The sequence below is a fragment of the Equus asinus genome, chromosome 13, assembly GCF_041296235.1.
Source record: "Equus asinus isolate D_3611 breed Donkey chromosome 13, EquAss-T2T_v2, whole genome shotgun sequence".
Taxonomy (NCBI): domain Eukaryota; kingdom Metazoa; phylum Chordata; class Mammalia; order Perissodactyla; family Equidae; genus Equus; species Equus asinus.
The window spans coordinates 14,295,616-14,323,351 of NC_091802.1; the positions used below are offsets into that span (position 1 = coordinate 14,295,616).

Consider the following 27,736-nt stretch of genomic DNA (forward strand, 5'->3'; position numbering starts at 1 on the left):
CTTATCTCCCGGAGCGAGAGCAGAGCGAACTGGGCCGGCCCCGCCCCTAGGCCCCGCCCCCGGCCCGGCCCCGCCTCCCAGGCGACCCAATCTAGTACGCACGCGCCGCGACCTGACCTGGAAGAGTTTGTCTTCGGAGCCCACGTGTTCGGGGAGCATGGCGGAGATGGAGAGTCGGGACGTCGCAGAGCCCATGTCCCTGGGAGAGGCGACAAAGAGCGGCGCCCGGCCTGCCGACCCGCATGGCCTGCTGAAGCACAGTCGCGAGTTCTTGGACTTCTTCTGGGACATTGCGAAGCCGCAGCAGGAGACGCGGCTTGAGGCCACGGAGAAGCTGCTGGAGTATCTGCGCACAAGGCCACAGGTATGGTGGCAGGCGTCCGCGTAGATCCCGGTAAAGATGTGGCGGCTGGCTCCAAGAGTTGGGCTGGGGGGGGGCACGTGATCGCGAACCTGGATGCCCAGGTGAGCGCGGTCGGGGTGCGGGAGTGGGCGAGTGCGGGACGGTTTTTCTCACTGGTCGACCGGAGGATGCCCTTGGTTCACAGGGATCCGAGATGAAGTATGCTCTGAAGCGCCTGATCACTGGGCTCGGGGTCGGGCGAGAAACCGCCCGGCCCTGCTACAGTCTGGCCCTGGCACAGGTGAGCTCGTGGCTCCGGGGAAGGGGCCCAGCCATGCTGGTCAAAACGGTGAGGGGTGAGGGGGGCAGATGTCTCTGCTGCAGGGGAGGAGCCAGTGGTCCGAGGGAGAAGTTGCGGGTGGCACCTGAGCTGATGGGAGGCGTCCCCACGTGGAGGTGGAGAAAGTGTGAGCAAGGCTTGTCTGCAGAGAAGCCCAGGCAAGTGGGGCAGGAGAGTGAGCAGTTTCCTTTTTGTACATGGGTTGACTGGCCTCTTAGGTACATTTACTGGGAGTAGTAAGCTTTGGGATGCGTTCCCTTATATCTGCAAGGTTCAGGGCCCTCTGCCCCGCAAGGAGCACTAGGCTGAGGAACTTGGACCACTGGAAGAGCAATAAAGATCCAGTCTTTTAGGATCAGCCTGGGAGGAGCTCAGAGCAGGCTGTGGGGATAGGGTCTGGGAGTCTCAGTCTAGCAACCTAGGGGCCAAAGGAGGTAGTTTCTGAGCCCCAGGGGGCATGGGGCAGGGAGGCAAGATTCAGCTGCAGTGGAGCAGCAGAGCTCATCATCCGCACTGCTCAGAGGAGAGTGAGCAGCTTCAGAGGCATGCTTGGGGTGGGAGCCGGGGCCCAAGGCCCCCTGGGCAGAAGTTGAAGGGAGAAGTGGCAGGGAGTTGAGGTCTGCTGCGGTGTGGCTGGACCACTCCTTGAACCCCTCTCTCTCTTCTGCCACAACTCCTGGCAGCTGTTACAGTCTTTCGAAGACATACCCTTGTGCAGCATCCTGCAGCAGATCCAAGAGAAGCATGACCTGCAGAAAGTTAAAAAGGTGAGAGCTGGTGGCCTAGGGAGGTCAGCAGCCCCAGGGTGGGGAATCCTCTGGCCCTTCTCACTGGTGCCTGGAATCCTTTTCTAGACAATGATGAGACCCGCTCTCTTCGCAAACCTGTTTGGGGTGCTAGCCCTCTTTCAGTCAGGCAGGCTGGTGAAGGTAAGAGCTTCAGGCGTACAGAGGGTATGGGGACTGCCTTGGGGGTCAGTGGCATGCCCTGCTCATACCCTCTCCCCCTCTGTGGGTACCAGGACTCGGAGGCACTGATGAAGTCCGTGAAGCTGCTCCAGACCCTGGCCCAGTACTACAACCACTTGCAGGAGCAGCCCCAGCAGGCGCTGGTGGACATCCTCTCTGAGGTACGTGCGGGCTGACCAGCTGTGGGACCTCGGGCAGCGCTCCCTGTTATAGAAACATGGAGAAGGCTGAGTTCATACTCTCGAGCAGCACTATCCTATAGAAATATAAAAGTGTGTAACTTGTCATCTTTAGTAACTACCTTAGGAAAGGTAGAAAGAATCGAGTGCAGTTAGTAACATATTCCACTTAGCCTAATGCGTCTACATACAATCAATATGAAACATTGTAGAGATATTTTACATTTTTTGTTACATTAAGTCTCCAAAACCCGGTGTGTATTTTACATGTACAGCGGGTCTCGATTCAGGCTTGCACATTCCGTGTGCTCAGTAGCTACGTGTGGCCAGTGGCTGCCATATTGGGCAGTGCAGTTCTAGAATAGCGCCTGGCGTGCGGCAAGTATATTAAACATGTTTGCGGCAGAGCTGACCCCTCAGGGGCCCCCACTGCCCTACTTGAAAAATAGAGGTAAACTAGAACCTAGAATCCTTTGCTCCTGAGGAAAAGACAGAGATTGGCACCTCCCAGGCAGGGGCTTTCTGCACAGTCCAGGCTGCAGAAGCCAGAAGGACCTGGGTTCAAATCCTAGCTCTCCATTTGGGGTTTCTTGCATAAGAAATAGGCTAGTCCTGAAAAACCCGAAAGAGGAATAATTAAAAGGGTAGCCCTGCGCCGGTTAGCATCAGCGGGGTTCTTGTTGAAAACTCAGATTCCGGGGGCTTGGGAATTTGAGATTTGTAACAAGTGGCCCTCTGGTGATTCTGATGCCCAGCAAGGTGGATTGTAGCTCTGCTGCCTCAGGCTGGCACTGCCAGGGGCCTCATGGGAGCCTGGCAGGTAGAACAACCCAGAGGGCTGACCCCAGGGGGAAAAACAAAGGATGCCATGAGGAAGCCACCCTTCCTCAACCTGTCTCCCCACTCCAGGTCCCAGAGGCCACATTGCAGGAGGTCCTGCCGAAGATCCTCAAGGCTGACTTGAATTCAGTCCTTGGCTCCCCTGAGCACCTGCAGCTCTTCCTCCTGGCCCAGCAGAAGGTGCCCACAGAGCTCGAGAAGCTGATGGGATCGGTCAACCTGTTCTCAGATGAGAACATCCCCAGGTGAGGGACTTGGGTGGGTGGGCCCTCCCTGGGGCCATGGGGCTGCAGCTGGCCCTCAGCAGGCTTGCAGTGCAGCCTGGGGGTGTCCCTGCTACCCCGGGCACCCTGGCCCTTGTCGGTTTGGTAGGTGCCCCCTGAGTCCCCTCTGCCCCCTCTGCAGACTGGTGACGGTCCTGAAGATGACCGCTGCCTCTGTGAAGAAGGAGCGCAGGCTGCCCACCATGGCTTTGGACCTGCTCCGCCTGGCACTTCAGGAGGACAAGTTCCCGCGGTTCTGGAAGGAAGTCGTGGAGCAAGGGCTACTGAAGAAGCACTTCTGGCCGGCCAGGTGCGTGTGGCACTCGCTGCGCTCCACTCCGCTGCTTCAGTTGTTACATGGGGCTGGGCTGGCAGTCCACCCAGGGAGCCGAGGGCTCTGACCAGGCTCTGTCCTCTGCCCCTTAGCTACCTGTGTTTCCGCCTGCTGGGCGCAGCCCTGCCTCTACTGTCCAAGGAGCAGCTGCAGCTGGTGATGCGGGGGGACCTGATCCGACAATATGGGGAGCACCTGGTCACTGCTAAGGTGGGTGCCGCACCCTGCAGCCCAACACTGCCATAAAGGGCCTGGCAACCAGGATGCTTCCTGCCAAGAAAGGGGCTGGGCCGCCTCAGGCGTCACTCAGCTTCTGGAAAAGAGGGTTGCTCTTTGCTCTGGTGTCAGTGGTCTTCCTACCTCAGTGGCCCCGCCTGGGAGGGCAAGCACAGGTGCTGTTGGCAGGGGCCTGGGACCTGGGTGTCTCTTCCCTCTGAGTAAAGTCAGCTGCCTGAACCCCGTCTCCTCTCTTCCTCTCTGAATGGAGTTTGGGCAAGGTCAGCCTCTCTGCCCTCAGGTCCCTCAGCAGAGGCCTGTACAGCCAGGAGTCCGTCAGACCTCCCGCCACCCCCAGGTGGTGTTACAGTGAGACTAGCCATCATCACTGACGTTTGGAGCATTTTCCGCACGCCCCACACTCAGCTAAGCGCTTGACAGGAGAATCGGTTGGTGGTTAAGAGCCTGGAGGCCCCAGAGCAGACTGTCGGTCTGGTCCTGACTCCCCCGCTCGCTAGCTGTGGGACCTGGCACAGCTGGCTTCCCTTCCCTGTGCCCGCCTGTCCTTGTCCGTGAGACAAGAGGAGCAGTATCTGCTCAGAGCTGTTGTGAAGATGAGCATGTTAACACGCACGGCACACAGGAAGTGCGGCTGCGTTCCTGCATTTCATCTTTACAGCCAGCTCCCGAGAGCTGCTGTCCCCGGTTCCTGGGTAAGGGACCGGCTCAGAAAGTGTAGATCTGTGATCACGAGTGCGCACTGGGAGGCCAGACCAACTGGGTCCAAATCCCAGCTGCACTGCTTGGAGCCCTGTGACCCTGAGAAGTTACTTCTAGGTGTTTTTGTGCCTCATTTTCTTCGTCTGGAAAATGACAAAGGGACCCAGTGTAGAGGGTTGTTACAGAGGTTAAATAAGCTGCTGCATGGGTGCACATTGCACAGAACCTGGCACGAAGTGAGCACTTGAGAGGTGGCAGGTTTTGAGCCCCACAATGACACAGCTAGGAGCTGGCAGAAGTGGGGCTTGAACACACAGCGGTTTGATGGCCCAGTGTGGACTCTGAGCTGCTGCTCCTTCCTGCCTCGAGCCTGGAAAACAGCTTCTCCTGATCCAGTGGGAGGCGGCCAGGAGGGGCCTTCTGGGGCCAGAGGTGTGGAGGCTGGAGCAGTCTGATGGAGGCAGGCCTTGCTGCTGGACAGAAGCGTTAGGGCGGGAGGGTGCCGCAGCCTGGCTGTGTACGGCTAGGGGGCTTCTGAGCCCTGGTTTAACCTGTTGCAGAAGAGGCTGGTGGGACTGTTGGACCCCTCCAGGCTGGTGATCCCAGTGCTATGCCTGACTCTTGCAGTTCCCGAACCAGTTCAAGTTTGCCCCAGAGATGAATGAGTACGTGGGAGCCTTCCTGGAAGGCTGCCGGGATGACCCCGAGCGGCAGCTGGCCGTGGTGGTGGCCTTCACGTCCATCACCAACCAGGGCCTCCCGGTCGTGCCTACCTTCTGGCGGGTCGTGCAGTCCCTGAGTGCCCCCGCCCTCAAGGGCTACGTGGCCTGGCTGCGGGACATGTTTCTCCAGCCCGACCTGGAGTCCCTGGTGGACTTCAGCACCAACAACCAGAAGAAAGCTCAAGACGCTTCACTGCATGGGTGAGTGGGCCTGGCAGGGAAGGGCCCCTGGGTGCAGGGCTGGGCTCGCTGAGCCCGAAAGCCTGGGCTCTCCTTCCCACTGCGTCCTGTTGCCAAACCACAGGAGGGGAGGAGGGGAGCCTTAGCTCTCAAAGAAGGCCTCAGTTTTCTTATTTATGGTCCCACGCTTGTGATAAGCAGTGGGGAGATCATGGTTTTCCTGTCTGCAAGATAGGGCAAAGGAGTACCGTTTTTGCCACCTTTCAGTGTTTTCTGTGACCTCGCCTCCTACCCCGCAGGCCTGAGCGAGCTGTGTTCCGGCTACGCAAGTGGATCATCCTTCGCCTGGTCAGCATTGTGGACAATGTGCACGTGGAGAAGGAGGAGGCCTTGATTGAGGAGGTGGCCAGGTGCGAGATGTGCTTGAGCCCCAACTCCCCATGGGTGGGGGGCCAAGAATGGGCCCTCTTGCCTAGTCCTAGTTTGGATCCCCCTGGAGCCAGAGCCTTGGGGTCAAGTCACCCGTGGGAAGCAGGCCACCCTTTCTTGTCCCTCACACAGAAGGGGATTTAAAGAAATGCCGTGGGAGCCAGAAAGTGTGGGGCTGTGGGGGCCTGAGAGGCTCTGGCTAGCTCCACGTGTTCCGCAGGCAGCTTTTGCACATTGATGGTGTCAGGGAAGCCTTGGCACCACCCTCCTCTTGCCAGCTGCTCCTCAGCCCTGGCCATAGTCCCCCGAGACGGGGCAGCCGTGCGTCTGCAGAAGCGATGGTGTGACTTGGCTGAGGTTGCACAGCCTCGTGCCTGTCTTGGTTCCCAGGGAAGGGCCCTGGTTCTCGCCCCACTTTGGGCCAAGCTGTGTTCAGCTGGGATCCAGACCTGCGAAACGTCCCCTCCTTTTCATCGCCAGAGTGGCTCCCTCCTCCCTGGCACCATGCCCTCAGTGCTGCCGTCCAGGGAGGGGCTGGGAAAAACAAATGGCCCTGCCTGAGGCAGCGCTGGCTACTCTCCCACCTTCCCCAGGTTTTGCTTTTTCCACGCATTCTTTGAAACGAAGAAGCCCACCCCACAGATCCCGGAGACTGAGCAGCGGTTCTCCTTCCCTCTGGAGAGCCGGGCCCGAGAGGTCGTCAGCGGGGCATTCTTCAGGTGGGCCAGGGGCTGCTCGGGGGAGGTCTGAAGGTGGGCCAGCCAGGTGGGAAAGTGGTCTTGAGGACATGTGCTCTCTCCACTTCTAAGCTGGGAAAACCACAGGGGCCCCGTGAGTTCCAGTGGCTCTGGGTGTGGGGGGGGATACAGGTGGCTGTCTTCACTAGCCCAGCCCGTGACCGCGACCCAACCCTTCCCAGCCTGCTGCAGACCCTCAGCACACAGTTCAGGCAGGCGCCGGAGCAGACCCGGGATGGGCAGCCCTGGACCTACCGCCTGGTCCAGTTCGCAGACATGCTGTTGAACCACAGCCGCAACGTGGCCGCCCTGACGCCGTTCACGCCACCCCAGCGCCAGGCCTGGGACCGGTGAGGGGGGCGGGGTTTCCAGTGGATGGGCAGGACACTCTGGGGTCTGACGTCAGCAGCAGTGCCCTGAGAGCATACCCATCCTCATCCCAGGATGCTGCAGACTCTGAAGGAACTGGAGGCTCGCTCCTCAGAGGCCAAGGCCAAGGCCGCTGCCTTCCAGCACCTGATACTCCTCGTGGGCATCCACCTCTTCAAGGTACAGCGGCCTGGCAGGGAGGGGGTTATGGACCTGCTGTCTAGGGCGTGTCAGGCTTCCTCCTGAGAGGCTTGAGGGTTGGGTCCAGCCCGTGGACAAGCTGTGAGCGGCCAGGGAGTTGAAATTGGCAGGTTTCCTAGGCTGATTGGTCCTGGGTAGAATTACAGCCAGAGAAAAAATCACTCCATCTTCTTACTGGGCACCAGCTACGTCCAGAGCTTTCCACACGTCGTCTCTTGTTTCCAGTCCCCAGCACGGTGAGGCAGGCGCTTGCTCCTGTCTGTCAGGCGGGGCAGCTGAGGCTCAGGCTAAGTCATCTGCCCAGGCTGTTGGCTGGGATCAAACATGGGGACCTGACTCCACTGCCCCCCAAGGCCGTCCAAACGTGCTTTACAGACCGAGGCGGGCTGTAAAGGAGAAGCGCCGCCTTCCCGGGAGGGCCCTTCTCTGGCAGACCTGGCCCCCACGGGTCAGCTGCTTCTGTGCTGGTGGTCCGTTAGGAGAGGGGCCCCGATTTTTCTGTTTAACTCACCCCCCCCCCCAGAATCGATGGTGATGGGTTGAGGTTAGTAGGTTTTCCTCCGTCGCTCCCCAGCACCGGCTTCGTTGCCCATCGCTATACTGCTCACGGCGTCACTCGCGCTTTCTAACAACAGGTTCTCTGGAACCAACTGTCTCCCTTTCTCTACTTCCCACTGAGAGGTTTTGGTCACATTCGGACCTTAGTGCCAGCAACTCTTCTGCCCCTCGTGGTTTCTCATGAACTCTGAACCCTGGTTTCTCCAGAGGTTTTCCTCTCGCTTTGCATGAGGCTCCTACGGGGCTGCTTTGGGTCCTAAGGCGCTTGAGTAGACCGGGCTCGCGGTTTCTCCCTCTGGCCTCTTGGCTGCGGTTTGGGCTTCCAGGCCTCAGGGACCCCGAGTCCAGCCCATGGACAAGCTGTGTGGGCAGTGTTGGCCACGATGTCCTTCGCATCCGTGGCAGTGCATCTCTGATAGCAGCAGGTCGTGACAATTATGGGGCACGTTTGGGGCCTATTGTAGACCCTGGGATCTCTGAGCTTGACTGGAACCCGGGTGTGTCCAGACGCCTGGATGAAAGATGGCCAGGGCTTTGGGCTCCTCTCCAGCCCTTCACTCTACCACCTCTGGGCCACACGTCGAAGCTGCCCACTGCATTATGAGGGAATAGCCTGCCCTTTTGGTACCATAGATCACACAGGATGTTTTCAAGAGGGCCCCCCCTGAGTCACTGGTTGGCGGTTGGAGTCTGGGCTTATCCCCAAGTTGGGTTTAAATTGGCTTAAATTTAATTAATATAAGCTAAGTTCATTAAAACTAACGGTTCTCAGTTCTTTCTCTGTGACGCCGAGTCAGGTGTCGGGGGAGTGATCTAGAATTACAAATCGGGAGGCTGGGGCCTGCTGGCTCCCTATGGCCGTAACCCGGCCGTCCCTGTCAGGCTCTGCCTCACTGGGCGTCCATGGGCAGGTTGGGCTCCATGTTCCCTGAGGGCTCTCAGATCCTATGACTGTGTGTTAGGTGTAAGAGGTCATCTGCTCTTGGGCTGCCCCCTGGGGTCTGGCGGGGTCCTCCATTCTGGATTGTGAGAGAGACTGGCTAAGGCAGGCTGGTGGCTGGAGTGTTCTAGGTCTCTGATGCCAGCTGTTCCTTGGGTTACCCCCTGATTTCTGTCCTGCCCACAGTCCCCCGCAGAGAGCTGCGACCTCTTAGGCGACATCCAGACCTGCATCAAGAAGAGCCTGGGGGAGAAGACCCGTCGGACCCGCTCCAAGGCCGTCAGTGGGTCATCGCCCCTGGGGCGGGGCAGGCGGGGCACGTCCTGGGGACAGCAGGGACCCGGGATGGCTGGCGGTTCTCTGCCCGGGCTCAGCCCTCTCCCCGCTTGCAGACCCCCAGGAGCCACCGTGGGTGGAGGTGCTGGTGGAGATCCTGCTGGCCCTCCTGGCCCAGCCTAGTCACCTCATGCGCCAGGTGGCCCGGAGTGTGTTTAGCCACATCTGCTCCCACCTGACTCCACGTGCCCTGCAGCTAATCCTGGATGTGAGTTGAGGCCTTTGGGGAAGTGGGTGCCGGGACCGGGCTCTCCAAGCACCGGGCGGCACCGGGGCTGCCACGTCACCCCATCATCTTTGTTCTAATCTGCGGAGTGGGTGGGGGCCTCGCTCAAACTGCTGCTGTGCAGGCCTGATCCGAGCTTGTCTTGGCCTCGTCGGGTCTGTCCAGGAGGTGCTGGCCCTGGGCACTGGAGGGTGTGGCCGCCTCTCCTGGGCTCCGTTTACCTCCCTGAAATGGGACCTTTTGGTGAAGACTGGATGGGGCACGATCAGGGAGTGTGGTCAGGAGAGCCCAGTGGTCTGAGGAGGGTTAAGGGGCCAGGGCAACAGATGAGCCAGCTGTCTGGGAATCCCCTCAGGTGCTGAACCCTGAGAAGAGCCAGGACGAGGACGACAATGTGGTGGTCATGGATGATTCTGAGAAGCAGCTAGAGAATGTGGAGGTACTTGCCAGCAAGGGGCAGGGCAGGGTGGGCAGACACGCGGTGGGCAGTGGGAAGTGTGACACACCTGCCACCCACAGGATAAGAGTGAGGACAGCGAGGACAACAAAAACTCAGAGGATGAGGAGTACAGTGATGAGGAGGAGAGCGATGAGGAGGATCGGGATGGAGACGTGGACCAGGGCTTCCGGGAGCAGCTGATGGCGGTGCTGCAGGCAGGGAAGGCGCTGGTGAGCAGCGGGAGCCAGGGAGGGGCTCCCCGACCTGTCTGTGTTTGCCTGCATCTGCCCACAGAAGGCCAGGCTGCTCACTGGGCGTCTGTTCTTTAGGGTGGAGTGGATAGCGAGGACGACGATGAGGAGCTGGGGGATGAGGCCATGATGGCCCTGGACCAGAACCTTGCCAGCCTCTTTGCTGAGCAGAAACTGCGCATCCAGGCGCGGAAAGATGAGAAGAACAAGCTGCAGAAGGAGAAGATGCTCCGGCGAGACTTCCAAATCAGGGTGAGGCTGAGAGCCGCAGAGCACCACCATTGTCCTCCACAGCCTACCCCCACCCTCTGCACGCACTCCCACACTTGGCTAAGCCAACCCGTCCCGGCCACAGGTCCTGGATCTGATCGAAGTGCTGGTGACCAAGCAGCCTGAGAATCCCCTGGTCCTGGAGCTGCTTGAACCGCTGCTGAACATCATCCGGCGCAGCATGCGCAATAGCAGCACCAAGCAGGAGCAGGACCTCCTGCACAAGACGGCCCGCATCTTCACGTGAGCACGGGGCAGGGCGCGGCGGGGGCTGTTGGACAGACCCCAGACTAACACTCAGAGGAGAACCAGGCCTTTAGGGCTCCAGGATTCCGAAGTGGCCCACCTGACTCTAGAATCGCTGCTCTGCCCTGGGGGCACATGGCACTCAGTAGTTCACACCGTCCTTGATGCTTAGCACCAGCTTTGTGCCAGACCCATGGTCCCCCAGTCCCATCCCTGCCCTCAGGATCACTGCACTTGGGAAACCAGACCAGTCGTCCAACAGAGACATCCTGGGACTATAGCAGGGGGTGGATAGGAGATACTGAAAGCACAGAGTGGTGGGGGCACCTAACCCAGTCTCCTGGGAAAGGTGACAGCAGTGCTGGGAGCTGTAGAGTTCATCAGGCCTGGAGCCCACAGGCAGGGCAGAAAGGCGGGTCCAGATGGAAGCCAGTCAGACGCAGCTGGAGTATGAGAGGCCTCGTAGATCGACTCTAGCACTATTGGGGAGCCACAGGGGTGTTTTCAGCAAGACGTGGGCAGGGTGGGGTGGCGGGGTGGGCTGTACCAGAGCAGGGAGCCCAGCACGGAGGCAATGGCAGTGAGACGGCAAGGAGACAGTGCAGGCCTGCCCTCCCTCCGGAGCACAGAGGTCAGGGAGACGAAGGCCAGGGGACTTGGGGTGCCGAGAGTACAGCATAGGGCGGATGGGGAGGCGTGATGGACAGTGCACGCTAGCTTGTCTCCCAGGCCAGCCCCAGGCCACACTTTCTCGCCTAGTTCTCCTGCCACCTGTTTGGACAGCGTTGACTCTGTTGAGTGTCCTGAATCTCGTCCCGACTCTGTTCCCAGCCCTGCGGGGCCACGCTGGGTTCTGAGCACACAGACCCTGGTCGTGCCTTGCAAAGGGTCTGGAAGCTACTGTCCCACAAGAGACAGGTGCAGACGGGAGATGTGGACCAGGTCTGGGGCGTTTGGCCGATGGTGCAGCCTCAGCCCAAGAGCCGGTTTCCCCTCTGGCAAATCCATGGGTGGTCCTGTGTCTCCCTCGGCAGCCCTGGTCAGGTCCCTTCTCTCCATGTCTGTTTCCCTGCCTGTGAAATGGGACTCAGGGTCCCTGCTCTTGGGGTGGGCTCTGCTGGGCAGGGAGCAGGGGTGGAAAGGGAACGTTGGCACCAGCTGTGCCTCTTACTGCCCCACAGACACCACCTGTGCCGCTCCCGGCACTACTGCCACGACGTGGGCAACTACATGGAGACTCTGTACAGCCAGGTGGAGCGGCTGGTGCAGCAGGCCGGCCACCAGGCCGACTCCTCCATCTCCCTCTACTACTTCAATGCCTCCCTCTACCTCCTGCGGGTCTTGAAGGGCAACAGTGCTCACGGGTCCGTCCACAAGACCCAGAGGAAGGAGGAGGCTGGCCTTGACGCCAGCACCAAGCCCAGGGGCCCAGAGGTGAGTGAGCCAGGGCCCCCACCCATCTCACGGGTGGGGAGCTGAGGCCATGACTCCCGCAGGACCCACCTTTCAGCCTTCTGAAGGCAGCCAGCCTCTGCCCCTGTACCAGGGACCCCTCTCCCTGGCATCACACCAGCTCTCTCACGTGACCCAGGCTCCCAGCTCTTTTGATTTGAGCCTCGTGACCCCAGTCTACTCGTCAGCGCTGAGCTCCTTCCTGACCAAGCGCAACAGCCCGCTCACCGTGCCCATGTTCCTCAGCCTCTTCTCCCGGCACCCGGTGAGTGTGGTAACAGCCCACCCCTGGGGGCGCCTGCTCAGCCCAGTCCCCACTTCCCAGCCCTGTCATTGCCTCCCTAGGCGCTCTGCAAGAGCCTGCTCCCCGTCATGGTCCAGCATGTGACAGGCCAGACACGGCCCCGCCATCAGGTGAGGGACTTCCGGATCCCAGCCCAGGCCTTCGGGGTCTCCCACTTGACTCCTCACTAGCTGGCTATTTGTGAGGCCAAGGGATGGGGGTGAAAGGGGTGGCCCACTACTGCCTCTCTGACCTGCCAGCCCTTCCCCTGCTCCTATAGGCACAAGAGTAGCTCTGGGGGCAGGGGAGGGGCAGATTTGCTCCCACAGCTGCCACTGCCCGTGTGGCCTGAGCCCTCGGCTCCTTAGAGTTCACGCTCCAGCCTACACAGAGGAATCCCCTGGCGGTTGGTTCAGGTGCCAGGCTGACAGGGACAGGCCTGTGGAGGCTGGAGGAAGATGGCACTGAGCTAGTCAGAGGCTCTGGAAGTGTCTCAGCCTGAGGGGCTGCCAGCTCTATCTAGCCGGGAGCCCTTGCTGACCCCCAGGTCCCAGTTCCCCCACTTGCCTGAAAAGAGGGCACAGGAACAGATGCTTAAGGGGCCCAGAGCTTCTGTGGTGACAACCCAGGCAGGTCAGACCCCGAGCAGCAGGCAGCCCCCACAGAGAGCCTGAAGTTGTGGCCCCTCGGTGCCCAGCAGGCTCCCAGAGCTCTCAGGGTCCCCTTGCGGTCCCCTAAGCCTTGCCACAGCACTCCAAGGCTTCTGGTGACCACATTCCCCCACCCCAGGCCCAGGCCTGCCTGCTGCTCCAGAAGACCCTGCCCACGCGGGAGCTGAGACTGTGCTTTGAGGACCCCGAGTGGGAGCAGCTGATTGGCCAGATCCTGGCGAAGGTCACTGAGGTAATGGCCCCGGAGCTCCCCTCCCACACCCCCATCAGGCGCAGTTCTCTGGGAACCAAGGCGCGAGGATTACCGGGCTCCTGAGCCTCGGGTGGTGTCTGGTTGCCCGGGAGACGTGTCCTCCCTCGGGGCTTTGGTCTCTCCTACGGGAAATGGAGAGGCTTCAGCCAGCCCTCCAGAGCGGCTCAGCCTGGCCGCCTTCTCCCTAGAACCTGCGGACACTGGGTGAGGCCCAGACCAAGTCGGAGCAGCAGAGGGAGCTGTCCTCAGTGGAGCTGCTCAACGTCCTCTTCAGGACCGTCCACCAGGAGGTGAGCCTGGCGCTGCGGAGGGACGTCACCAGCACACAGAGGAGCCAGTCTGAGCAGAGGCTAGGGGGTTGGTGGGGGGCCACGTGGGGCAGGTTCCGGGTGGCTGGGTGAGGAATCTGGGCAGTTTCTATATGGGTGGCTGGAGAGCCATGGGTGAAGGAGAGCCGCTTGGGAGGGGAGAGTGCCACCGCCGTGCGTGGCAGGGTGGCATGAGGGTGCGCTGCAGCCAGAAGGCTGGGACGGGGCGGGAGGCGGCAGACCACGGGAGGAGAGGAGGAAGATTCCCCGTGGGCAGCTATTAGGAAGGAGCCCAGGTTTCCAGGCGGGTGCGGGGGCCTGAGATGCTCATGGGCCATCAGGTGGGACCAGGAGACAGCTCCGGGTGAGGGGTTCCCCAGTCTGGCCCAGAGGGAAAGGTCTGGGAGTCTTTAGCATAGAAACTGGTTGGAGCCCACGGGCAGGGCGAGCTTGCCCAAGGCTGCTGGAGGGAGGAGCCGAGCCTGGGCTGGGGCCTTGCAGAACAGCCGGTGGGCCTGACAGACAGGGGTCAGCCTGGTAGTAAAAAGCCAGGAGAAAAGGGTGTTCTGGAAGTCACTGGGTTTCAAAAATAACCCACTGGCAGGGAGAGTGAGACGGGAAGGGCTTTTGCAGCCCTGAGGCCATCGCATGGTGCCCTTAGAGGTGGGCCGGCCAGAGCCACTGAGCGAGGAAGAGTGGGACGTCAGGAGGTGGAGAGCGGGCCTTCTGGCTGTGGGAAGGGGGAATGAAGGTGGCATCTGGGGCTCTTTTTTTCTCCTGAGGTGAGAGAGACTGGTGATTTATAGGCAGAAGGAGTGGCTGAGGGTCCCGAAGAGAGCTTGGGGTCACTGGAGAGACAGTGACTGGGCAAAGGTGGGAGGACTGGGGACCAAGGGCTGAGGAGAGGCCCTGCCTCCCCTCCCCACTGCAGCCACAGCCTTCTGCCCCTCTGCAGAACCTGACCACGGACCTGACCGCCGTCCGGGGCGTGCTGCAGAGCCGACAGGCGAGGCTGCAGCAGGGAGAACGCGCAACCGGGTCTGGCCGCCTCCACAACCTCTACTGGCAGGCCATGAAGACCCTTGGAGTCCAGTACGTCTGGGGAGGGGGCCACAGCTTGGGGAAGGCTGGAGAGACCCTTGGGCTGCACGTGCTCGGATATGGTAGCTTTGGGCAGCTTGGGTCCCACAGGACCCTGGAGGTGGCAGTCACTCCTGCCCTCACTGGACGCTTCCTTAACTTTGCTCACTTCCTCCCAGGCGCCCCAAGTCAGAGAAGAAGGATGTCAAGGAAGTCCCCAGTGCCACGCAGAGCCCCGTTAGCATGAAGCGGAAGAAAAAGGGATTCTTGCCAGAGACCAAGAAGCGTAAAAAACGTAAGTCGGAGGGCACCATGCAACAGGATGCCACCAAGCCTGCAGTCACCAGTGGGAACCAGCCCCCCAGCACTGGCAGGAAGAGGAGGAACAGGGTGAAGGCCAAGGTCCCAGCTCAGTCCCAGGTGAATGGGACTCCTGCCACCAAGAGTCTGGCCCCAGACCCCCCTGCCACAAGCCCCAGCACCCCTGCCAAGACCCCAAAGCTGCAGAAAAAAAATCGGAAGCTGTCCCAGGTAAATGGAGCCACTCCTGTATCCCCCACGGAGCCTGCCAAGAGTCCAGCCCCAGACCCCCCCGCCACGAGCCTCAGCACCCATGCCAAGACCCCGAAGCTGCAGAAAAAAAAACGGAAGCTGTCCCAGGTGAATGGAGCCACTCCCGTGTCCCCCATGGAGCCTGCCAAGAGTCCAGCTCCAGACCCCCCTGCCACGAGCCCCAGTACTCCTGCCAAGACCCCAAAGCTGCAGAAAAAAAAACGGAAGCTGTCCCAGGTGAATGGAGCCACTCCTGTCACCCTCACAGAGGCTGCCAACATAAAGGAGCATCAGAAGGCTCTCCCCAAAGAGTGTGTCTCAGGCAAGTCGCCACAGTCCATGCTGCCACGGAAAAAGGCGAGAGTGTCTTTGGCCAGCAGGAGCCCCAGCCTCCTCCAGAGTGGGGCCAAGAAAAAAAAAGTGCAGCTGAGGAAGGGGAGAAAGCCGTGAAGGCAGGCCCAGCCCCTCGCCCTCTCCCCCATCTGCCCTGAAGACTCCTATTTTTTCCACCATGATTTTAATAAACAAGCCACTGTGTACTATCTTCTGGCACTGGGGGGAGTGGGTCGGTCTGCTGCCAGCCTGCCCGGAAGTCCTGCCACAGCAAGCACAGCCTGGTCCCTTTCCCACTGGTCCCAGGGGGAGCAGAGACCCTGGCCCTGGGCTGGACCCTGCCTCTGCTCTCTGGCCGGCACACACTTGACCTGTGTGGAGCTGGGACCTTGGCTCCGGGCAGTGTGGGCCAGGGCTCATGTTCAGATGGGTCGCCCACATTGGCTGGGCGCACGTGTGACCACTCCTCATGTCCCCCCATCCCCTGGCTGCTTTGCTGTGGGAGCCACCAGGGCATGATTTAAATAGGTTTATTTCTTCATTTACAAGAGGAATCTATTTGGTTTCTCTCTTAAGATTCTGAGATTCACAATCAGCAGCTCTAAAAAATAAAGGAGCAGTTTGGCTTCCGGAAGGAAGAGGAGGCAACACTTGGACCTGGTTCTTGTACAACAAGAAAACATCGCTGGGGCCCCAGTTGAGGCTGGGGTGGGAGTGGAGGCCAGGCTGGTCTTCGGGGGATACCTCCCCCAGCCCACCCCCTTGTTAGGCCCCCAGGGTGCCCCAGAGCTTGGCGGGGAGTGGGTATTCCACTAGCTTACATACCACTGAAGCCACGCCAGCCACTAACTATGGGGCAAAGCATTGTCTAAGCTGGCACTCAGGGTTTCCTACTGGCCGCAGGGGCCCCCAGACCAGAACCACCGTGATTCCAGCACATTGCAGAGAGGGAGTGGAGCAGGGAGGCTAGGATAAGCTCTGCCAGGGGGCAGGGGTCTGGTGTGAAGTTAGCAGCTGCTCTCTGGTGTGGTGCTGAGGACGAGCATGGGGCGGTCAGAGGCTGGGGGAGTGGTGGGCCGTGTGGAAATATGCGTGAGAGCAACAGCAGCCAACGTTTGGTTGGAGGTGGCTCTGGGGTGTTGGCCTCGCCCGGTGGGCCTCAACCTCCACCAGGCTATTCCCTGGGACAGGAAGCTGGGTGGATGGCTGCTTCCTCTGGCAGCCAGCACCCTGGCTACTGCCCTATGGATTCTGGGAATAGTCCCCTGGGCTCTGCTCCTGGAAAGGGCCCAGCCTGGGGGCAGGAGGTGGTTCTTGGCTTCTGTGGGGGGAGTCAGGGAGGAGATGGACAGCAGAAATGCTGCAAGGGCTGGAAGGAGCCCTGTAGGAGTGGGCAGCCCCCAGGGATCTCAAAGCCTGGGGGTACAGGTGGTATGTAGCTGCCACCAGGGCCTTCACCCCTGGTGATGCCAGCTCCCTGTTGGGATGGTCCCCACTTGGGAGACCTCCAAGCGGACAGCTAGCTCAAGGCAGTGGAGACAGATGTCCTCCAGAGTGACCAGCCAGGCTGGGAAGTGCCCAGTGACTTGAGTGCCCACCTCTGCCAGGTTGAGTCCAATGTCCCCAAGGTCAGAGGCCCAGCTGAAAGGCTGTGGTCCTCGCACAGCAGGCCTTTCGGGGAGCCTCAGAGCCTGAAATGCCACTCTAAGGCCTGGGCCACCTCTTCTCTGGGTGGCCCAGGAGCTGGTAGGTCTTCTAAGCTGTAGACGGTGCCATGCCTGGCAAGCTGCGTGGGAAAGTCCAGCCCCCTGGCCCTGCAGTCCGGTGAGGGCAGGGACTTGCCCAGGATCACATAAGCTGGTGTCAGGCCAGGCTCTCCCCACGCACCCACTAGGGGCCGTCTTCTCCCTGGGCCCCTGGGGCCGGGAGTCTGTCCAAGCATGTGGCTCCAGCACTGACAGCCTTCCAGGTTAGTTGAGGACACAGCCTCTTCTTGGAGCCACGGCCACTCAGGAGTCCCAGACCAAAGAGGGCCAGTGGCCCGCTGTGGGTCACACAGAAAGCTTTGGGACAGCCCAGCAGGGCCAGGATGCCATAGGACACCTCCCAGACTAGGTGAGAGCAATGGTTCTTCATTATCCCAGTGGCACCTGGAGGGAGAGGGTTAGAGGTCAGAGGTGGGCCTTTGGGAGGGGCCATTCCAGCTTCCCTCTTTTCATTATTTTCCTTGCTGTTTGGAGAAACAGGCCCTTCTCTAGGCTCTGGGGGCATGAAAGGGTGTAGGTCTACTGGGGCCGGGGTATGGGGGCAGTGACCTTGGGTCTCACACTGCTGGGAAGCCACAGCCCCCAGAGGCCAGGCCCAGAGGAAGGTCAAGGAAGGAGCTGGCCCCTGGCACCTCCAGGAGGAATCAGGAGACAGAATCCAGGACAGCAGGCAGTTCTGGCCAGCCCCGGCCCTGACCTATGCCCCCAGCCCTTCTGAGGAAGGAAGGGGGAGCTGATTTACTGGAAGAGGGAGCCTGCCCCCTCCCATGGATCCACCAGTCAGTTGGGCAACATTTCAGGAGGAAGACCAAACCCAGGACTGGTGGGATGTGCTAAGGCAGGAGGTGACTCAGGAGGAGCTGCTCCTACTTTCAGAACATGCCCCAAGCGCTATGCTGTGCTCCCTCTCCCCCGGCCCTGGCCCTTCCCTCCCACAGGGAGGCCCAGCCCCAGCCCCCCACCCATGGCCCACTCACACTCACCGCCTCAGACTTTCATGGATGCGGGCGGCATCACCAGCTGGTTCACCCTGGGGGAGAGACGGGCGGGGGTCAAGGTGGCGGATCAGCGGGGGCCCGGCCCGGGCACTGCTCTGGCGCATCGCATCACGGGGGCTGGCTGACCGGACGTGCTGGGCAGGGACCTCGTCAGGCCCAGGGGGAGGTGGGAGAGCCCAGGGGTGGGGAGAAGAGAAAGAGAGACAGGAGTCAAGAGGAGAGGAGAAAGAAGTCAGAAAATGAGAGGAAAAGGAAGAGGAGGGGGTCCCAGCTCTGAAAACCATTAACTGCAGAGAAAGACCCAGGCCCAGAACCGCCAGGCACAGCCCGGCCACCGAGGGCTCCCAGCCACCGCTGCGTGTGTGACGGAGCCTGTGAGCCGGAGGCGGCGTCACAAGGACAGGAAGCCGTGGGGGCCGGGCAGGGACCCCTTCGGCCAGGTGACCCACCCACTTCACCCTGGAACCACCCCAGGCGGAAGCTGTCACGGCCGAGGCGGCAGGCCCTCCCCCACCCCCACTCACTGCTGCTCAGCCTTGGCCCGGTCACTGAGGAAGAAGAGAGCAGTGGCGAGGAAGAACATGCCACCCAGGACCACGACGAAGGGGCAGAGCATGAGGGCATAGCCCAGACTCAGGAACTCCCAGAGCGGGGAGTCCTTGGTGCTCTGGCGGATCAGGTCGGAGATCTGTGAGGATTGTGGGTGACCATCAGGGCGGGGCCACCTCCCGAAGCCCGTCACCCACCTCAGCCTCTCCCGCCCCCAGGGTACTCACAAAGCCGATGAGGTAGGGGCTTCCGGCATCCCCCAGCAGGTGGGAGGTGAAGCTCTGCAGGGCCACTGCGGTGGCCCTTCTTGTGGGAATGACCACATACTGCAGAAGAGGCGGCAGGTCAGTGCCCCCACCTGGCCTCATCCCTGGGGTCACCACGCTCTGAAGCCCCCATACCCTCAGACTCAGTCTGCCCTGGTGTCTTGACCCCTCCGTCTCCTGGGCCCTTCCCTCCTCGCGCCCCTCCCTCCAGCCAGGCCCTCTGCTCTCCAACTCGTGGGACCACGTGCCTCAGGGGCTGCGCTTGGCTCTTGGTGGGGAGCCAAGCACAGTGGTCAAGGGAAACTGAGGCCCAGAGGCGGACATTCCTCAGGGATCACACAGGGAGTCAGGCACTGCAGGGACCAGAACCCCAAGGGTCTCTCGCCCTCATCTCCTCGCTGCTAAAGACGCATCTTGGTCCCCCCTCCATGAGGACCTGGCAAGGCCTAGGTTGGCCTGGGCTGAGGGACTGGGGGAGGAGCAGGACCCTGCCTGGAAGAGCCTCCACTTTACCCATGGGCACCCCCAGCACCGAAAGCCGGGAGCTGCTGGGCCCCAGGAACCCCGCTCAGACCAAGGAGGCCTGACTCACAGGGGCAGCACCTCCAAAGTGGGGCAGGCTAAGGTCAGCAGAGGGGCAGTGGGACAGGCAGCAGCCAGCTCCGTGGGGGGTCCCTGTGTAGGCCCCTGGGCCCGAGCTCCAGCTGCCTCATCTAGGCAGAGTTCCAGGCCCTGTGGACAGTCTGTGAGAGCAGCCAGTGCCCACTGGGCACCCCAGGATGGGTTGGGGCGGGGAGACCTGGATCTGATGGGACTGTGTGACCCCATTTCCAAGAATAATTAGCTGCTCGGTTGTGACACTTATTAAAATGGGACATGATTTCCCTGGGACCCAAACCTGTCAGCAGCTGGGGCTGCCACTGGCTGAGGGGAGGCGGAGGAGGGGCTCCTGCTCATTGCCAAGGGCACTTGATTCAGACAGACTCATCCCTCCCTTCACTCAGGGCATGTGCGGGGCCCCCCACCCCACCTGGCTCCATGCTCAGGCATAGAGCTGTGTCAGATCCCCCCACCTGTCCCCACCCATGGCCTGGTGGGGCAGAGAGATATGCAGGGAAGCTGGGTGGGGCAAGGCAGGCTTCCCGGAGGAGAGGACCAGCAGAGGCCCTAGCCAGGCAGATTCTGATCTCTTGAGCTGTCCCTTATGGAGGCACCCTCTCGTCCTGAGGGCCAACCCATGAGGAGTCCTTCCTCCCCGGCCCCAGAGCCTGCCTGGCAGCTCCCAGACACTCTCCCTAACGCAGGTGCTCTGTACTCCCTTCCCCCAATCCTCTCCTGACCCTGACTTTGCAGGATCCCCAAGGACAGGGCCCCGTGTCACTCCCCCCAACCCCCCCAGACTGCTGAAGTTATCAGGGCCACAGCCCCCTCCCGGTTCCTCCCAGGCTGCGCCCGTCTCTGCCCAGGGACATGAGCCCCTGCTGCGCTCAGACGGCCCTTTGTCCCTGGCCGGCTGGTCTGCAGCCCATTGTTGACCCTGTGAAGACAGCCTCTGTCCACCCAGCCCCAGCCGCAGGCACCCGGCAGGCGCCCTGGGACCCAGGCTGAGCTGGGAGGGCAGGGTCCATGGCAGCTCAGACGCTGGGGGAGGAGCACTGGCAGGCAGCACCACCTCCGTGCCAGCCTGGCACTGCCAGCCTCCGGGCCACAAACCTGAGCGTCCAGACATCCGCCTCCCCGCCCCATCCTCACATCCATCCCTCCTGCCCGCTCAACCCTCAGATTTCAGATGCAGACCCCAAAACCTCTGATCCCCTCCCTGCCTCCAGGCTCACCTTCCCAGAATGCCTTCCTCCCCCCCCACTCCCACCCCAACCCCCGCCCTGCCAGCTTTCCTGCCTCTTCACCCACCCTCCCCAGCTGACCCAAGAGGTCAAGAGGCCTGGGTCAGCACGAGGCAACCTTGGCCTGCCTCACCATCAGGATGTCCGCAGTGATGGCCCAGTTAGAAAATAGCAGCGTCTCCCCAACGAAGATACAGATCTGTCCAGGAGAGACCAGAGCGACCGTTAGGGAGCCCTCCACCCACCAGTGGCTCCGGGCTGCTCTTTGAACCCTGGGTGCTGGCAGGGAGCCCCCAAAACCCTCCCACCTCTCTGTGGGGCCGCTCTCCTGGCAGTGGCCCATGAGGAATTTGTGGATTATCTACAGACTTCAAGCCATGCCCACAGCCCTGAAGGACCCCCAGAGCCCTGGACAGGCCCTGCACAAAGCAGGGGCAGGCAGAGGACTGGAGCCTCCCACAGGGAGGGAGGGCCCCACAAATCAGACTGTGTTTCCTGTTCCAGAGCCTCCTGGGCCAGGCCCAGCTCCCCCCACCACCCTCACACCCTCCACTGCACTCACATAGGCCCCCACGATGCTGCTTTTGGCGGCCACGAAGATAAGGCAGATGAAGATGGCAGAACCCAGCATGCCCACAGCACACACTAGCGGGTCAGCCCGCTGGGTCCGCAGGCGGCACCAGCGCGTGGCTCCTGCCCCCGTGACCACACCCAGAAAGCCCGTAAAGCAAGTGATGGCTCCAAAGATGAGGCTGTGGGACAGAGGACGCAGAGCACGGGTTGGTGGCTGCCAAGGCTGGGGCAGAGGGGCTGGCGCTCTCGTCCAGCATCCCTTGCCACCCACCCCGCCCCCTGCCGTGCCCCACCTGTCCTTGGCCCCACAGGGTGGGCTGCTGCACGTCTCTGCCATCTTCTGCACGACTTGGGCGCGGTGCAGGTAGAGCGGGATCCACATGCCCAGGGCCCCTGTGGCGAAGGACACGGCCGACGTGGCCAGGGAGGAGAAGACGTAGCTGCGGCTGGGGAGAGGCCGAGGCGGCGACACTTAACCCAGGGTCGGGACCCAGGAGGCAGCCTTTTCTCCCCGACTCCTTCTGGGCTCTGGGGGTGAGGGCTCAGCCCTCAGGAATAATAAACGCAAGTGGCCAGGATGTCAATCCCAGCACTGTGGGCAGTGGAGACAGCGGGAGGTCTGGCCGAGGGTGCTGGGTGGGCCACCATGCTGGGGAATGGGTCCTCTCATCTCAGCACCCCTCCCTCCTCCCACCAGACCCCTCCCAGCAGCACTCACTTCCGGATCAGGGCCTTCATGTCTCGGAGCCACGAGGTCCGTGCCTTGAGCTGCCCCCCGAGCTGGTCGGCATGGCCTCTCTTAGTGGCCGGGACCAGGACAAGGATGAGTGTTCCTGTGATCATGCCCAGGATGGGGGACACCTGGCAAGGCAGGGAGCACCAGGTTAGGACACCAGTGCCCAGTCGGTCCTGTCTCTTCTGCACCAGGAGGGGGGCGTAGGCAAACCAGGCCTTCTCTGGCTCCGAGCGCCTCCTCTGGGCTGGTGTCTGCTCAGCCTTCCTGACTGGGCTGCTGAGAAAAGCCACCTGGGGATGAAGTCAGCAAAAAAGTCTTGGGGGCTCAAAATGAACTGTCCAGACCAGGGGCAAGATAGGAAGAGAGACTGAAGACAGAAAGGAGGGATGGATGGTCAGATGGACGGAGAAGGGAGGACAGATCGCTGGAGAGATGGACAGAGAAACAGACAGATGGATGGAAGGATGGATGGATAGATGGATGATGGGTGGAAAGAAAGGAAGACAGATAGATGGACAGACATATGGAAAGATGACTAGGAGAGGAGGAGAGAGAGTTCCTGGGGACAGGGAGCCAGATACCAGCCCTGCCCACATCCCTGGGTCGGGAAAAGTTCCCCAGGCTGGCTCCTCACCCTGGGGGGCACTGGGAGGGGACTGGCTGGGCATGAATCTTCCAGCTAACATATCAAGTAGGATATCCTTTGGGAGGGGCCCATATGGGCCCCAGGAGAACACAGGCTGAGGGGCCCCTTCAGGTCTTCCCTGTGTCCAGCCCAGGGTTGAGAACAGACTCTCCACGGCCCCACGCCTCTCCCCACATGGAAGGAGGATATCTTGGCAGCCTGGATTCCGATATACCCACTCCTCCCTGCCCCCCGTTCATGAGAACAGGGAGATCTGCCCCCACCCCCACCAGGCCAGGGAGCCCAGGGGCTCGAGAATTCCTCTCCATTCACCCCCCAACCAGAAATTCCACGGAGGCTGCTTCCTTCCTGCTTTTGAGGAAAAAACACTTTGTCTTAAGCTTCCTCTCCTCCGGGAGACTGGGGATCTCTGTTTCCTCTGATTGCACTGTCCTGGGGTCTTGGCAGACTTGCCTTGAATCCTCCTGCGGGACAGGAAGTGGCTCCAGACCCTGGGGGCCCCCACACAGAGGTTTGGTCTCAGTCTCACCCCAGCACAGTGCCAGGGCTCGAAGCAGGAAGTGCCATCGTGGACCTGGAATTTCCTGACATGGTGGGAGAGTCCTCCGTCCTCTCCGACTGGGGGCCCTGGGGGTGGTGGGGCTGAGTCTGGCTCCCCTCACAGCTGGGCCCCGACACCTCAATGTGGACTAATCTAGAAAAGCCCAGGCCCGAGAGTTGGGAAGCCTGGAGGCGGAGGCCTGCATCCTAGCCCGGGCTGTGTCCCCGGATCTCTGAGTGACTCTGGGCAAGGACTGGTCTGGGGTGTCCTTACCCGCAGGGCCCAGTGCCAGTCTCCAGCCGCCTGCTTCACGCTGGAGCCAGTGATGTAGCCCAGGCCACTGCAGAGAAGATGGCACAGTCAGGCAGGGATGGGCGGGCGCAGAGGATGCCCACCGGCCGCCCGCCCCCAGCCCCTAGCCAGCCAGGGAGCTGACCACCTGCATGCTTCGGTCACAGAGGGCCGGACCTCAGGGAGAGGGGGTGGTCAGAAGTCCGAGTGGACCCTGCCCGGATCCTCACCTGCCCAGCGGGATGGCAAAGTAGAAGACAGACAGCATGAGCGTGCGCGTGTTCTTGGTGAAGAGGTCGCCGATGATGGTGGGTGCGATGGTGGAGTAGCTGGCCTCGCCGATGCCCACCAGCCCCCGAGACAGGACCAGCAGCCAGAAGTGCTGTGGGGAGGGGCGGAAGATGCTGGGGGACCGTCCTACTCTTCTGTCTGCTCGTCCTTGGTCCCCACTTTGCTCCTCACCCCTGCAGGGTCCAGGAGCCAGGGGAGATGATGGAGCCCAACCCCTGCCTTCGCAAAGACTACATCCCTAAGCCACTCTGGGCCTCAGTTTCCCCCTCTGTATAGCGGATTTGATAGAGTTCGGTTGGCCCAGTGCTGGGATGGGACTGCACTTTCACAGGGTGAGAGTTATAAGGACGGCCCAGACAGATCCCCCTCTGTCCCCATAAGCATGTGGGGCATAGGCCTGTGTCTCCACTGCCTCTCCCCAATTGGGAGACCCCCTCTCTGGGTTCTGGCCCCAGCTTGGGGACCTCAAGTCACCCCTCACTCTGCCTCCCACCCCTGGGCAGGGCAGCTGGGCTGACTCTGCCAGCACGGAGGACGGTGTGAGAGGGGAGTGGGCAGGGCAGCCCAGTGGGCTCAGTGCCCCCTCCCCAATACACACATCAAAGAGGAAAGCCCAGCTGAGCCAGGAAGGGTGGGGCAGTGCCAGCTGCCCGTGGTGCTACCCCTTTGATGTGGACCCGGCCCCTCTGTGCCCCCAGCTGCCCAGGGCCTGAGAACCCAGCCTGGTCATCTTTCCCCGGCCCCACCCTGACCACCCATCCGGCCAGCATCGCCCACATGCAGCCCCCCTCAGGGTCTCCCTGTTTCCCTCTCTGCATCTGCACATCTCTTTCCCGGCCCTCTCTCTGCATCACTGGCCCTGCCCATCCATCTCTGTGCCCCTCATTTCTGAGGCTCCTTCACTCACTCTCTCCCTCTCCGAGTCTTCCCCTGGCCCCTTGCCTCTGCTTTTCCTGGGAATCATCTGCCCACAGCCTTTACCTCTTTTGCTGTTGGGTTGTTTGTCTTTCTTGTATTGATTTCTGTTAGTTTTTTATCTATCATGTGTATTGATCCTTTATTATATATGACACAAATATTTTCCGTCATCTTTCCTCCCGCTTTGTTTATGGGTGGTTTCACCGAACAGAAGCTTTATGTGGTGCTGTTTAATTTGATGCTGTCCAATCTTAATGGGTTCTGGACTATTCATGTCTTATTCAGGAAGTCTACTCCATCCCAAAATGGTAAAAATATTCTTTAATATTTTTTTTCTGCTTTTTCTCCCCAAATCCCCCAAGTACATAGTTATATATTTTAGTTGTGGGTCCTTATAGTTGTTCTTTAATATTTTATGGTTGTTATATTTGAGAGAGAGAGAGAATGGGAGCAGTTTCCTCAGTCATCCTCCTCGGTAAAGAGCAGATGAGACCTCTTTGATGGGGATCCTGTCGATGCCCCGCCCCCCCCAGGAACCCGCCGTGTCGTGTGTTGGTGTGAACCCGTCTCTACCTCTGCATGCATGTACCAAGTGTGAACATACATACATGTACCAGTGAACCACACTTAGTGTCTTCTGTGTGCTTTTAAAAAATGAACATGAAAGGGACCGTTCTGTGCATCTGATCCCACATTTTTGTTGTTTTCCCCCATTCTTATCTTTTGGAAACCGATTTATCCTGGTTAATATAGCTCTAGTTCATCCTTTTGCTGTCAAGAATCCCATAGTGTGAATACATCCCGTTTGACCTGGGTATTCCCCAGTCATGGTCCTTTAGACTGCTTCCCTTTGTTTCTATTACAATTCTGCAACAGACATCCTTGTATGCACATGTCACTTCATGTCCACGAGTTGGAGTTTCTCTCTTGGGTACATACCTCGAAATACAAGGCTGGGCTGTACACAGACTTTTACAAATCCTGCCATTTTGCTCTTCAAAGAGGCCCCACCAATTTACACTCCCACCAGCAGCTTTAATAACACTTGGTATCGTCAGCCTTAATTGTCACCAATCTGCTGGGTGTGAACCGGTATCTCACTGTTGTTTTAATTTGCACGAGCCTGATTACTCCAGAGGCAGAGTGCCATCTTTTCCTGCGTCTATCGCCCACTTGGGCATCTTCTCCCGGAACTGCCTGTCCCTGTAACTTGCCATGTCTCTACTGGATTGTTTGTCTTACTCGTCTTTTTCTTGTTGACGCACAGTTCTAGATTTTTACAGTTTGCTTTTTACTTTACTTTCGCCTATCTGGAATTTACTCTGAAGGATGATTTGAAATACAGACTAAACTTTATTTTCACTCCAGATGGATAGTGAGTTCCCCCAAAACCATTTATCTGAGATGCAACTTTCCTCCCGCACCAGCTCCCGTGGAAAAGAGGACTCCGTCGCATGGATCCCTTGGTTTCGGTTAGAACAGCCAGATTGTGATGACGGATACGGCAAGTTCCCTTTCACTGTTATTTTTCACCATGTTCTTGGCTGTTCCTGGGCTTTTTGTCTGCCAAATTAGCTTCAGAATCATGTTGCCAAGGTCCGCAAAAACCCCCGTGGGACTCAGATTGTGCTAGCAATGAACGTATGGATAAATTAGGGGTGATCTGTCTGCTTCTCCCCCCACCTCTCCCTCCCTTCCACGCACCCAGAGCGGGGCCTAGCCCTGGCGTCTTGGTCCTGACCTCACTGGCCAATCCCAGAGGTTGGATGACCAGGAACCTGGCCAGGGGCAGAACAACGGGGCCCTAGAGGCCTCTGGTCCAGGCTCCATTTTCGACTGTGGCCGCAGGCTCCACCTGACATGCTGGGCCTGGAGCCTACCTGGGCCTGACCCTCCTCTGTGCAGCTGCCCCGGGAAGCAAAGTGGTACCGCCCAAACCTGCCCATTCTCTCTGCCCTCGCCTCCAACCTCTTCTCGATCAATGTAAACCTGACCTACCGTTCCCTTCTGCAGCCTCTTCCAGAGTCCAGCACTGCCCTCAGGAGCAAGCCCAGGCCCCCCAAACTGGCATTCGAGGTTCCCACGACCTGGTGCCTGCCTCCTTTCCAGCCAAAACCCTCTCTGCCTCGTTCTCGCAACCCTCTCCCAATTCTCCATCCATGAGTGTGCTCCCTGTGCCCATGCTATCTTCACCAAAAGGCCTAATCTCCCTGTCCTGCCTGCTCAACCCAAATGCTGCCTCCTCCAGGAAGCCTTCCCTGACCACATGAATTTCCAGAGACTGCGCTCTTCAGTGAGGACTTTCAGCACTTTGCTCATCCTGAAGGTCTGAGCATGGGAGCTCCTGTCACATCTTCCCACTCCCAGCCTGGGTGCTCCCAAAGACAGGGCTGAGGTCTCCTCCTTTGTCCCCTAAGCTGAAAGCTCCATGAGGACAGATCCTGGTCCTCCCTCCTTCTTCTATCTCCCTTCACAGTTGTCATCTTGTGATTGTCCTTCCTCTGCTTGAACACCCCTAGTTATGGGAAACTCACTACCTCACAAAGCAACATATCTCCTCTTTGGAAGAAAGAACAGAAATAATGATTTATTGAACACCTGTCATGTTCCAGGGTCTGGGCATTCATTAGCTCAGTTATTTCTCACAACAAACCTTCAAGCTGAGAAGCATTATCCCCATATTAAAGATGAGGAAACTGAGGCTCAGAGAGGTTAAGTAAGTTTCTCCAGATCACAAAGCTTAGTAGGCAACAGAGTTGGGATATTCAAACTCAGAACTGTGGGAACAAAGTAAGAAACATCTTCCTCGTGTTGAACTGATGTTTGCCTCCCTAGAACTCTGACCCTAGGAGTTAGCTGGTGGTCAGTCAAAGAGCAAACTGTGAGGCCCAGAGAAGAGTAGTGACTTACCTAGGGTCACACAGCAAGATGAAGGCAGAGCCAGGACTAGAACCCAAGGGTCCTGACTCCTTGGCAGACTCGCTCCCCCTATTCCTTGCATCCTCCCCAAATCAGAGGCAGCTCAGAAAGAGTCAGGATACCACACAGGGCTGTGAATCCCTCAGGTCAGGCTGACATGGGGAAGGCCCTGTCTGCAGGGCCAGTTTGCAAAAGTACCCGAACACCCCCTCATCCCACTGCGCGTGGAAGACACTGTCTGGGGTTCGAACCAAGGGGCTGGAACCCACGACCCAGACTATGGCAGGTCAATCAGGCTAGCCACCCCCTGGGGGAAGCAGGCCACGCAGAGGGGCTGGGCAGGGCTGCTGGGCGGAAGC

At 59.8% G+C, this 27,736-nt stretch overlaps 2 protein-coding genes across 10 annotated transcripts in view; one reads left to right on the top strand and one right to left on the bottom strand.

The window, feature by feature from the left end:
• The first annotated feature begins 124 nt into the window (after nucleotides 1–124).
• Nucleotides 125–15,711, top strand: MYBBP1A (MYB binding protein 1a). Of its 2 annotated transcripts, XM_014832624.3 has the most exons (26): nucleotides 125–364; nucleotides 549–644; nucleotides 1,367–1,450; nucleotides 1,538–1,612; nucleotides 1,705–1,812; nucleotides 2,740–2,915; nucleotides 3,076–3,243; nucleotides 3,360–3,477; nucleotides 4,831–5,126; nucleotides 5,405–5,515; nucleotides 6,128–6,253; nucleotides 6,454–6,621; nucleotides 6,715–6,820; nucleotides 8,526–8,622; nucleotides 8,732–8,883; nucleotides 9,257–9,340; nucleotides 9,421–9,570; nucleotides 9,670–9,843; nucleotides 9,947–10,104; nucleotides 11,289–11,541; nucleotides 11,699–11,824; nucleotides 11,905–11,973; nucleotides 12,632–12,745; nucleotides 12,955–13,056; nucleotides 14,030–14,166; nucleotides 14,334–15,711. In XM_014832624.3, exons 1-26 carry the CDS (start codon nucleotides 158–160, stop codon nucleotides 15,154–15,156), a joined length of 4,278 nt encoding a protein of 1,425 aa, XP_014688110.2. In that variant the 5' UTR covers nucleotides 125–157; the 3' UTR covers nucleotides 15,157–15,711. The 2 variants fall into 2 exon arrangements, with proteins under 2 accessions (XP_014688110.2, XP_070338635.1); XM_070482534.1 differs by lacking the exons at nucleotides 125–364; nucleotides 549–644 and adding an exon at nucleotides 768–841.
• The window catches only part of SPNS2 (SPNS lysolipid transporter 2, sphingosine-1-phosphate), a 36,119-nt gene continuing 23,936 nt past the window's right edge, over nucleotides 15,554–27,736 (bottom strand). For 2 of the 8 annotated variants that reach the window (XM_070482541.1, XM_070482540.1), the window contains 10 exons: nucleotides 23,480–23,631; nucleotides 23,232–23,298; nucleotides 21,754–21,896; nucleotides 21,329–21,481; nucleotides 21,025–21,214; nucleotides 20,596–20,661; nucleotides 18,580–18,678; nucleotides 18,328–18,491; nucleotides 17,789–17,835; nucleotides 15,554–17,189 (listed from right to left, as the gene is read on the bottom strand). In XM_070482541.1, coding sequence (XP_070338642.1) covers nucleotides 17,793–17,835; nucleotides 18,328–18,491; nucleotides 18,580–18,678; nucleotides 20,596–20,661; nucleotides 21,025–21,214; nucleotides 21,329–21,481; nucleotides 21,754–21,896; nucleotides 23,232–23,298; nucleotides 23,480–23,631 — 1,077 coding nt within the window. In that variant the 3' untranslated portion in view covers nucleotides 15,554–17,189; nucleotides 17,789–17,792. Of the gene's footprint in view, nucleotides 17,190–17,788; nucleotides 17,980–18,326; nucleotides 18,492–18,579; nucleotides 18,679–20,595; nucleotides 20,662–21,024; nucleotides 21,215–21,328; nucleotides 21,482–21,753; nucleotides 22,062–23,231; nucleotides 23,299–23,479; nucleotides 23,632–27,736 lie in introns of all 8 variants that reach the window. The other 6 variants (XM_070482539.1, XM_070482538.1, XR_011493616.1 and 3 more) reach the window with 5 other exon arrangements.

Coding starts and splice junctions, on each gene's coding strand:
- MYBBP1A (XM_014832624.3), top strand. CDS start 158: ATGGCGGAGATGGAGAGTCGGGACGTCGCAGAGCCCATGTCCCTGGGA. Junction 3,478..4,830: donor AGCACCTGGTCACTGCTAAG/GTGGGTGCCGCA, acceptor TGACTCTTGCAG/TTCCCGAACCAGTTCAAGTT. Junction 6,254..6,453: donor GTCAGCGGGGCATTCTTCAG/GTGGGCCAGGGG, acceptor AACCCTTCCCAG/CCTGCTGCAGACCCTCAGCA.